The 12,083-nt window shown below is 45.2% G+C and overlaps 1 protein-coding gene across 2 annotated transcripts in view; it reads left to right on the top strand.

Moving 5' to 3' along the window:
• The window catches only part of CLPB (ClpB family mitochondrial disaggregase), a 164,568-nt gene that overhangs the window by 78,169 nt on the left and 74,316 nt on the right, over positions 1–12,083 (top strand). For both annotated transcript variants that reach the window (XM_079788179.1, XM_079788180.1), the window contains one exon: positions 552–680. In XM_079788179.1, the coding sequence (XP_079644305.1) occupies positions 552–680 (129 nt within the window). The remainder of the gene's footprint in view (positions 1–551; positions 681–12,083) is intronic.

Genomic DNA, 12,083 nt, shown 5'->3' with positions numbered 1-12,083 from the left:
TGTAAACATCCTCAGAGCAGAGGGATATGTTACTGTTCTGCAAAGAACAGCCTCTGTCTCCTGCCCCACTGGTCCCCTCTCTTACTCCAGCCTTTTTTCTTCACCTGGATGGCTCCTCTTCACCCTTCAAGATTCTGGACATCTGAGATCCTCTCTTCATTCCCAAATTGAGCTAATTTCCCCTCTGGCTTTCTATATCATCCTGTTATACTTCTAACATAGTATTTGTCTCAAATAATATGATAAACATGTGTTTGTTCTCTGTCTCCTCCTTCAGATTAGGTCAGAGACCATGTCTGATTCACTCTGTGTCCCCAAATGAATCCTACCTCATAATAGATGTCAGTAAATGTTTGTGGAACTAACTGACCTCTGCTTTACCTTCTCTTGCCTGGCACAGATTGCCACGCACATAGTAGGTATCATTGTATGTTTAGCAAGTAGGTAAATGGGTGAGTGAGTAAATTAAAATGCCAAGAGAAAGATGGTGAAATTGGTGACTCAGAGCATTTGTTGCTAATAGAAGGGTTTGTGTTACTATTCCCCCCCAGTCCTGGTCACCCGAGAGGATGACTTCAACAACCGGCTGAACAACCGCGCCAGCTTCAAGGGCTGCACAGCCCTGCACTATGCTGTCCTTGCCGACGACTACCGCACAGTCAAGGAGCTGCTGGATGGAGGTAAGAGCATGGATGAATGGGGTGGGGGTTGGCAGAGAGAGAAACTTGACAACCTCTCACTCTGGAAATGCCATGCTCCCTATAGCCCTGTTACCCTCCCAGGGCTGGAACTGCTTTGAGGGTGGCGGTACTTAATGAGAGGGGCAGTGTGCACATGTGATTTGACCTCGTGTGGGTGGAACATCTTTGCCTACCTGTGTTTTGTACCAGACCATCCTGCCTGTCTGCACATGCTCTAAGAGTCTTGTTCGTTGCAATCCCTAAAAGTGTCCTTTCTTCTCCACTATGACCTCTAGTGCAGGGCTAGTAGAACAAAGGGGAGGACCTTCACATCCCTATTAACCCAGGTCTCAAAGACATCCTCCTTGATTCCACCCCCACCCAAGTCTAAACTCATACTTGTCACAATCTGACATTGTTCTTATGTTTTCAGTAGTCTTCTCCCTAATTTGACTCTGAGCTCCCTGAAGTCAGCAAACTCATTCCCAGCACCTAGCACAGTACCCAGCACACAGCCAGCACTCAATAACCATTTGCTGAGTGATTGAATACCCTCCTTTGAGAGAGCATGATTTAAATTGATCAATCCCCAGATTCAGGCTGGTCTGCTCCTGTCCAAGTCTGGTGAAGAATTATCTTCCACCCTGCCTGATAACCTCCCAAGCAGTCACTTTTCATACTACTTTCTTTTATCCCACTACTGTCTCTTTTCATGATAGGGAGCAATGCATCTTGCCAGGATGTGTGGTGCCCAGGCCCCTGAGTATGGTACATGACTGCCCTCAGTGCCACTTTGTGGGGCTAGAGACCATCTTTGGGGCTAGACACCCACCTAAGGGCCTGCTTGTCAGGGATTATTCTTCATAGAACTTACGAACTGCAAGGATCCTCAGAGGTCATCGGGGCTACCCACTCTCCTCCTGGCACAAACCTTTCCAATAGTTGGCTGGCTGGCATTTCCTTGGATTTTGTCAAGGACTGAGAGAACTCTATTTCTTCCCTGGGAGTCCATTCCATTTTAGGTATCCATTTAGTTCATTTCTTCTTTGACTGCTTGAAATATCTTAAAATGAGCTGTGATTGTCTTCTCTGTAACTTATGCCAACTGTCCTCTTCAGCCCAATCACTTTTTCAAAGTCTTCAAAGACAGTTCTTTTCATCCCAGAGTCTTTGCCCTGCTGGCCCAACACCCCCAAATCCAGCCACACTGGCTTAATCCCCAGGCCTGGCCCAAACCCCCAGCCTACAAGGGACCTGTGCCTTGGTCTGGGGCATATACATTGTGGTAACAGTGCCTGGGATGATTGAAGCTTTTGGAGCAAAAACTTACTGCTCTCAGAAGCAGACTTAGAAAACATCCCAAGCAGGGTGCTTACTCACTTTGTCCTTTGGAAAGCTCTCTGGCGAGACATTTGTAGCTAAGAATTGGAGCATTCACCGTGGGGCTTCTCTCTGCCATGCTTTAAAATCAATCAATACCCCCAGCCATTGTCCAGTGGTTTACATTTCTCGCTTCCCTTCAGCCCCCAAACAGGCAGGGATTCACTCTAAAAAGAGACCCTCTCTCCAGCTTTCCAGATCGAACACCTTTGAAATGAAGAGGCATGGGCCTTTTATGAAGTGTCCCTCCTTCCCCCCAGGCCAAGGCTGGCCCTTTGAATCATTTCAGGGGCATGGTTCCTGCCTGTTGACTTGGAACAGATGCCCGTTGCCCCCACTTTTACAGTTTGCCCACCTGCCTTTTTACCCAGCTTCCATTTACACCCCCTGCCCTAGCCTCCCAGCCTCAAGGGCCAAAACCATTAACCCACTTATTTCTAACTTCCTGATCTGAACAAGTGGCCGTCACTCAGGGCTACAGGCCTGCCAACTTATGACCTCCCTCCCCCCTTGACCTCTCTTGGTTAGCCTGTGTGTGTGACCAGCCAACCGAGAGGCGGGATTCTACCCCCTTGTCCTGCGGGCTGTTGCCAGTAACATTTTCAAAGTCTTCTGACCTCAGTTGACCTTCTCCAAGGGTTTCAGGGAAAGCAGGAGAACTTCCTTCCTGACCATCCACTTTTCTTAACCTATATTTGCCACTGGCTTTGCTGCAGCAAATGAGAGGGAAGTGCTCTCTGTGAGATCAAGGGGCCAGCCTGTGTTTACCAAGTCTACCCAGAACCCTTGTCCTTGAAATTGCTTAGTCCACAGGGATTTGGGGTCCCCGGATCTTAGAGAGTTAGAGCTGGAGGGGCAGCTTTTCTTGACCAACTCTGACTTAGCAGTACTCATGAGAGAGCTGGGAGGTGGTCCAGTCAGCAGTGTGATAATGTGGGAAGTTCTCTGACCCCTTTGGAGGCCAGGTAGCGTAATAGAAAGGATGTCTTCAGAGTCAGGCCAACCTGGGTTTGAATCACAGCTCCCACCCTACTACGGGTATTGCTTTGGACATATTGCCTTAACTCTCTAAGCCTCAGTTTTCTTGTCTGTAAGATAACACCTGACAAGTATGATAGTGATAGCATGAGGGTTAGTGATAACGACTGTAAAAGCCTCTGCTCCATGCTCCATCCTATATAATAAAAGGCTAATATGCAAATTGACCAAACGGCCGAACGACCGGTCGCTATGACACGGACTGACCACCAGGAGGCAAACGCTCAACGCAGGAGCTGCCCCCTGATGGTCAGTGCGCTCCCACATGGGGAGCGCCACTCAGCCAGCAGCCCTGAGCTGGCTCTCGGTTGGCTAGCGCAGTGGTGGTGGTGGGAGCCTCTCCTGCCTCCGCGGCAGCACTAAGGATGTCTGACTGCCGTGGGGAGCTGGCCTAAGCCGTCAGTTGGACATCCCCTGAGGGCTCCCAGACTGTGAGAGGGTGTCATGCACTGGGCCTCTAGTGATTGTATAAAAAATAGACTGGCCCGACCGGTGTGGTTCAGTGGTTGAGCATTAACCTATGAACCAGGAGGTCACAGTTCAATTTCCAATCAGGGCACATGCCCAGGTTGCAGGCTCAATCTCCAGTAAGGGGTATGCAGGAGGCAGCTGATCAATGATTCTCATCACTGATGTTTCTATCCCTCTCTCTCTCTCCCTTCCTCTCTGAAATCAATAGAAATACATTTAATTAAAAAGAAAGAAAAAAATCAGACTGTCACCTGGCAGCTATGATACCTTTCTCCTTCTTGAGGCCTGTAATCTTACCTGAAGGCTTCTTAATTCTGTTTCTGCCCACAACCTCCCTCCCCACCCCCTACCTAAACCACCTTCATGTTCCCTCTCTTCTCATCTAGAGCCTCTTGACCCTTCAGGGCCTCCCTCTGTCAGGAAGCCTCTTCTGGTGGTCTGTCCACTCTGAGAGCACCACCTCTGAATCTCAGTGTTGGGCTGGGCGCTTAGCACTTCATCTTCAGAAGGCCCCTAATATAGTGAAAAGAACACAGCTTGGGAGTCAGACTCACCTGGGCTTCAACTCAGCACTGTAATGTGACTCTAGGTAAGCCAATTGCCATCTCTGAGACCATGTACCTCAGAGCATCCTAAGATGGATTAAGCAAACTGTCCCTGACCGTGAGAGACTGAGACTGGTGAAGGAGACAGATACAGAAACAGCCAGTGACGCTGGAGAGATGCTCTGGCAGGGAGCTGGACAAGGGCTCTGGGGCATGGAGGAGGAAATACCTGCTCCTGCCTGGGGGGCAGGGAGGTAGAGTCAGTTACAGAAAGCTTCCCAGAGGAGGGGATGCTTAGTTTTATCGGGAAGTGTAATGGGAGGTTGCCAGATGATTTTTATAGAAGGGTTCTGAATTCACTAGTGCCAGTTTTCTACCCCCGACCTCCACAGAAAATGGGTGCACAGGCCCCTTTGGTTTTCAGCTCTGAAGATGCTTCTTCTGTTTGTGTTGCTGGCTTAGAGCAGGAAGGCTGTGCTTTAGCACTTGACTGCCAGGTACAAGAAAATGTTGGAGGGGTGGCGGGAGGGAGAGAAGAAGAGGCAGGATGGTTGGGAAGGTGCGGAGGAACTCATCCTAATAATTCCAGAGCTGTTAAGGTGCATGGGACCCCACTGCCAGATCCATCTTCCTAAAACATATCCCTAATCATGACAGCCTTTCTGACCAGGGTTCCCCCAAAGAATTGAGCTATAAAGCATCCATTGTATACAAGGAATTAACTTTTCTCCCAGGCATTGAGATGGTACTACTTATGTATCATTCTTGGGAGAATTGAGAAAATCATTACTCAAATAGTTTATCATATGTAGTTCAAAGGAGAAATCCCAATTGAGAAAGGCTGCAGGGAAAGAGCATGAACTGTCTAGTCAGGGTCTGAATACCAGCCCTACCTCTTCATAGCTTTGTGGTCCTGGGCAAGCCAGGACCGCTTTGAGGTTCTCTTTCTTCATCTGGAAATGGAGTGATACCACCTACCTTCTAAGGTTTTGTCAGGATTAGGACATGTATAGGTTCTACAGAGTAGGAATTTTATATGAAGTATCTGTTATTAACTTCAAAACACTCAGTGCTCACTTGTGGAAGGAAGGAAGGAAGGAAGGAAGGAAGGAAGGAAGGAAGGAAGGAAGGAAGGAAGGAAGGAAGGAAGGAAGGAAGGAAGGGAAGAAGAGGAAAGGAGAGGAAAGGAGAGGAAAGGAGGAAAGAAGGAATACTGCCCATCCTAACTTTTTAACCTGATTTTAGAGTTGTCCTAGTCTGACCCTCACCTAACCTTGTTCCCTACTGCTGCCCTAATACTCCTGCCACACCGTAATATCAATTCAGTGTTCCCACCTCAGTGCCTTTACTCTCCCAGGTCCGTCTGCCTCTCATTTCCCTTTAAGACTGTTTCTCAACCTGGTAGAGTTTTTTTTTCTGCCAGTCAGTCCCCAGCTCTAATTCCACTTCGGAAGTCTTCCCTGTTCCATGGGATTTGGGTCTAGTCCCCGCTACTGGACTGAGGTAGATTGAGGGCCAGGACTGTCTTTTTGACTCTATCTCCTTTGCCACAATGCCCTGCACATAGCTTAGTACATGTCTGGATACACTGATACATCTCTGTAGCCACTGGAGTTTTGGATATCACTGGAAATGTGGTATCTTTGCTTCCCAGCCCACTTGCTCTTAGTGTCAGTGTACCCTGCTTTTTAAGAGCTTTACCTCTTTGCTGCTAGATTCCTTTTCTTTATAGTCACATTGACGCTGCCTTTTCAGTCATCAGTGCTCATCACCGCAGAAACACTTAAGATTTATGAAACCTAATAGCACTTTTCCCAGGGCTTCCCTTATCCTCTTTCCTGCCCACTTTTCATGGCTCTTCCTTGCCCCCCTTCCTTGCACATGGCTCAATTGTCAGTGTTAACCAGCCATCATCAAATGAGTCCTTAAATTCCCCATCATCCCTGCCTGGGGCAAAGATCCTTTCCAGTGCTGACATCTCCTTCAACAGCCTGTTAGTTTATTGTCCAGCTGCAAACTTAGAATTCCACTTCTTGTTCCACTTCAATGTCTGTCCATCTGGCTGCACTGCCAGATGTTGAGGGAATCAGCTTGCCTCCGGCTGTCCTCTGTGAAAACTTCAATCTCTGATTCTTGCCAGTAGTGCAGAAGTGGGGAATGAGCACTGGACTGAACATACAAAGTTCTGACTTTGCCACCAATACATCTTTTTTCCTTTTGGAAAATCCTTTCTCTTCATCAGTCAAATAGAGAAGTTGGAGTGGCTGATTCCAAGAACGCCTTCCAGCTCCAGCATCCTTTATAGCCCCTGGGCAAGGCTTTTCATTCATTTTTCAAATACTTACTGACCATCTTTCCTGTCATAGGCCCCACCCTATGCACCAGGGAAATAAAGATTATCCAGACATGGTCTTTGCCCTTAAGGAACTCATAGTTCAGTGAGGAAATCAGACACTTTAACAAAGAATTGCTATCTGGTGTGTTAATGGAGATGTATAGAAGGTACTGAGGGATCACAAAGAAATCTCTTTTAAATCTCTGGGGAGGGCAGGGAACATGATATAGGAGATGGTATTTGCACTAGAATCTAAAGAATGATTGTGAGTTTACCAATAGGTAGAAAGGCAGAGAGGCAGTATGAGGAAGAAAGACAGAGGGAACAGCATGCTCAGAGGTATGGAGTATGAAGCAGCGTACTTTATTCAACACATTACAGGAAGTTCAGAAGAGCTAGGTTAGAAGGGTCAGAAAGCAAGAATGGAAAGCAAGAGCCAGTAATGAAGGTCTATAACAAGCTCAGCAAAGGAAATTGGACTTAATCCTACAGTGGGAGCCATTAAGATTAAGGAAGGCTTAGAAGTCTCAAAATTGTTGATCAATATTTGAATAGATAATAAATTATGGAATGTTCATACATGGAATAAAAAATTGAGTGAATGAGAGAACAAACAAACTCTTGCTCTATACAGCATGGATGAATCTCACCAACCTGATGTTCTGGACACAAGCTAGACATGGAAACCTGACTGACCTAAATGTAAAGTTCAAAATAGACAAAACTAACCAGTGCTGTAAGAAGTCACAGTAGTGACTTGGAAGGGTTTCTAGGGTGCTGTAGTGTTCTGTTTCTTTATCTAGGTGCTGGTTATGCAGGTGTATCCACCTTGTGAAAATTCATTGAGCTGTTGCCTTATGTATATTTTGTACTTTTCTGTATATATGTTATACTTGAAAGAAAATAGAAAAAAATGGGTTAGAAGGGGCATGATTAGAGAAAGGGAAAATACTTAACTTAAAGCTATTATAATTATTTAAATGAGGCCTAAAACAAGACAGTGGGAAAGGAGAGAAAAGTTATGGTCTCAGAAAGATTTAAGTATAGAGTCAGTAGGGTCAGATGGTGAGAGAGAAGGAGTAGTCAAGAAGAGATCCAGGTTCTGGATTGGATGGCAGAGTAGATGGTATGTGCCTGTACTGAGGTAAGGAGTGTTGGGAGGAGGTATGGGTGGAATGAAGGTACAGGGAAATGACAAGTTCTGTTTTCAACTTTCTGTTCCTCCCTCCCTCTTTTAGATTCCATGGTCTAGCATTCTAACCACTCCCTTGCTTCTTTCTCTTTGCTTTGTACCCTCCTGATGAAATGCTTACCCTAGTTCAGTGATGGCAAACCTATGACACGCGTGTCAGCACTGACACGCGTAGCCATTTCTGATGACACGTGGCCGCATGCCGAGGATGAAACATTTGCTGCTCCTGAGGATGAAACATTTGCGACTAGAGTCTTGGAGTTAGTTTTTTCCTCAAAGTGACACACTACCCGAGTTATGCTCAGTTTTTTGGCGAAGTTTGACACACCAAGCTCAAAAGGTTGCCCATCACTGCCCTGGTTAAACTCGTTTTCTTTTTTACTAACTAACCTCACTTTGCATTTATGTCCATGAGTCTCAACACTGCCAATCACAGCACTACACTTTTTGAGTAAGATCACTCTCTTATTCTGGACCAAGACAGTTTTTTAATACCTTCTCTCTCCTCAAATCTCCAGCATTCTCCTTCCCCAACTCCCAAGCTAATATCACCTCATACTTCATAGAGAAAAAGATTGCAATCAGAAGGGAATGCCCTCACCTTCCCACCATCACCTCCACCTGCCTACCTGCATTTATACTTCTGTATTCTGCCTTCCTCCTCCACAGTGGAGAAAGTTCCTAAGACCAACCCTGCATTTGGGCTTGAGCTCCTATTTCCTCTGGCTTCTCAAGTACTTTGCTCCTCCAGTTAGCCCCTATCTCTCCTCATTATTTATTCTCTCCTCTCTGCTGGCTCATTCCCTTCAGCATAAAACATGCCTCAATATCACTCATCTTAAATAACAAAGTAAATTAAAAACTTCCTTTGAATCCATATGCACTTCCAGCTGCTACCTCATTTCTGCATCCCTTTATGGTAAAAGTCTTCAAAAAGAATGATTATTAGCCACTTAATCCACTTCCCCAGCTCCTGTTCTTTCCTCAGTCTCATTGTAAACATGGCCAAAATATACTTCTGTTTTCCCCCCAAAATTGACATCTCCCAAGTCTTCTCCACATCTGTACTGGTAAATGATACTATCATCTACCCAGTTTTTCAGCCCACAAGTCTTGAGTCATTCGTGAATTCTCTTTTTCCCTTATACTCCCAATCAAGTACTCAGTAAGTCTTGTCAGTTGTACCTCTAAAGTACATGTTGAACCCATGTCCTTCTTGGCATTTCCATTGCCCTAACTCTCATGCAGTTCAGGATGACAATCCAGTTCTCCTGGATGATCACCACAGCCTCCTGGCTAGTCTCATCATCTCCACGCTTGTCTCCCTAAATCCATCCTCCAAATAACAGCCAGAGGGATCTTTTTAAAACATAAATGCTGTCATTCTCCTACTTAAAACCTCCTATTGGCTTCCTAATGAAATCCATACTCCTTACAAGAGCCTACCAAGCTCTTCATAACCTAGATCCTGCCTGTCTCTGCAACCTTACCTCTAGCCACTCTTTCCCATGTCCTCCATTCTTCAGTAACACTGTCCTTCTCTTGTCCCTCAGACACACTGAGCTCCTTCCCATCTGAGGGCCTTTGTACCTACCTCTCCCATCGATGGGAACACTCCCCGTTGGGAATTTGGGTTTCAACTCAAATGTCCCCTTCTCAGTGAGGTCTTTCCTGACCACCCTAATAAAAGTACCTCCCCCAGTCAAATTTATATCATGTTACCCTATTTATCTTCTTCATGGTACTGTTCAGTCCCTAAAATTATCATGTTTATTTGTTTACGTGTTTATCATCTATCTCTCCCCTACTAGGATGTAAGCCTGTGATCACAGAGACCTTGTCTGTTTATTTTATTGCTGTATTTTTTGTTTTGTTTTGTTTTTTTAATATATTTTTATTGATTTCAGAGAAAGGAAAAGAGAAGAAGAGAGAGAGAAACATCAATAATGAAAGAGAATCATTGATTGGCTGCCTCCTGCACGCCCCCTTTTGCGGATCACGCCCGCAACCCAGGAATGTGCCCTTGATCGGAATCGAACCCGGGACCCTTCCGCAGGCTGATGCTCTACCCATTGAGTCAAACCAGCTAGGGCTTTACTGCTGTATTAACAGCTTCTAGAACAGAATTCACAGCTGGCATGTAGCAGGTGATTAATAAACAACCATTGATCACCTGGCCAGTGTGGCTTGGTAGTTTAGCGTCATCCCATCAATCAGGAGGTCAGGGTTCAATTCCTGGTCAGGGCACATGCCCAGGTTGTGGGCTATATCCCCAGTAGGGGGCATGGAGGAGGCAGTCAATTTATGATTCTCTCTCATCGATGTTTCTATCTCTCTCTCCCTCTCTCCTCCTCTCTGAAATCAATAAAAACATATTTTTTAAAATAAATATAAAAGTAAATAGCCATTGACTAATCTAGGAACCTCTTGGACACTCATGTAGAGATGTGTAGCAGGCAGTTGTATAAATGGGTCTGAAGCCCAGGAGAGAAGGGACTCTTTAAGTTAGACATGAAAATTCGAGAGTTATCAGTCTCTTGGGGGTGGAGGAAACTGGCAGAGTCTGTGAGTGGTCCACAGAGTGGGTAGAGCTAAAGCAGCCCAAGCACACAGTGAGAGAACCTACATTTCAGATGTAAGCATGAGTGGAGGAACCAGTGCAAAAGATGTAAGGAAACAGAGAGGGAAAAGGAGAAGCAGAAGAGAGTGGGGAATGGATTGCCTTAAGGCAGTGTTTCTCAAACAATCTGTGAAAGACCTCTATCTTTTTTTTTTTAATATATTTTATTGAGTTTTTTTACAGAGAGGAAGGGAGAGGGAGAGAGTTAGAAACATTGATGAGAGAGAAACATCAATCAGCTGCCTCCTGCACACCCCCTACTGGGGATGTGCCCGCAACCAAGGTACATGCCCTTGACCGGAATCAAACCTGGGACCATTGAGTCCACAGGCCGATGCTCTATCCACTGAGCCAAACCGGTCAGGTCTGTATCTTTTAAAAAATATATATTTGATTGATTTTTTTACAGAGAGGGAGGGAGAGGGATAGAGAGTTCAGAGTTAGAAACATCGATGAGAGAGAAACATCAATCAGCTGCCTCCTGCACACTCCCCACTGGGGATGTGCCTGCAACCAAGGCACATGCCCTTGACTGGAATCGAACCCGGAACCCTTCAGTCCACAGGCCAGCGCTCTGTCCACTGAGCCAAACCAGTCAGGGCAAAGACCTGTATCTTTTGCTGCTGTTTGAATTTGCAGTCTGTTATGAACCAATCCTTCCTATATAATAAAAGCGTAATATGCTAAGTGTCTGACCGGTAGGTTAGCTTGCTGCTGGGGTCCAGCCAATTGGAACTGGGCAAGAGGGCTGGACACCCTGGAGCCCTCCTGCAGTCCCTCCCTAGCCGGCTGGCCTGCATTGGCCTGATCACTGGCCAGGCCAAGGGACCCCACCCATGCACGAATTCATGCACTGGGCCTCTAGTACTTTTATAAATCCAATAAAAATTAATTAGAAAAATTATATGTTAAAAAGGCATACAAAATACAGGCCCAAATAAATCATTAGGTTCAACAATATAAAATTACTCTAAGTTACTATGAAAGTTTCCAGACACTTATTCTCACTTACTTTTCTTACCTCATCGAGGACTGGTAGCAAAGTTCACAAACTGGTACCAGAACACGGACCACACTTTAAGCATCACTGCAATAATGGTACTTCTGGGCAGGGAGGGAAGACAAATGAGTAGAATATATCCTCTGCCCTCAAGTAGCTTAAAGTCCAGTGGGTATACAGTTTGGGCACATAGTCATGCTGCATGGCAGAGAGGTCAAAGCACTACCATTAGGATGCAGTATTGGGGACTGTGATCCACCCCTCTCTGGTATCACTTTTTTCATCTATCTGATGAGGACATTGTGTTAGATGATTGAACACTACAGATTTTCTCCTATTGTTTGGATACAGAGCTAAAAACTCTTCATGCCAGTGGTTGTCTGTTAGGATGATGGGAAGTGACTGCTAATGGGTTCAAGGTTGCTTTGGGGAATGATGAAAATATTCTAAAACTAGAGTATGGTGATGATGGTTTTACAACTCTGAAAAAATACTAAAACAATTAAATTGTGTACTTTAAATGGGTATATTTTATGGTATGTAAATTATATCTCAATAAAGCTGTTAAAAAGAAAAAGAAAAAACATTCTCTCTGCCACTCCAAACCAGAAAAGGTTGGCTTGGAAGGATGACTGGTTGCAGGCTGGCCATGTAGCTAAGGTGGCAGATAAGAGGAATCCTTCTGTTGTATATAAGTTTCCATTTAAAGAACACTACTTAAAACCTATCTGTAAAACTTTCTTTTACCCATATTGGTCTTTTTATTGATTACCTGTTTTGACTTTAGCAAGTATTTATTGTAATACTTGTGTAGCTTAAAGT

Source organism: Cnephaeus nilssonii (assembly GCF_951640355.1).
Source record: "Cnephaeus nilssonii genome assembly, chromosome: 13".
Lineage (NCBI taxonomy): Eukaryota > Metazoa > Chordata > Mammalia > Chiroptera > Vespertilionidae > Cnephaeus > Cnephaeus nilssonii.
Note: the sequence above shows the minus strand (reverse complement) of the source record. Positions and strands in the feature narration are given on the sequence as shown.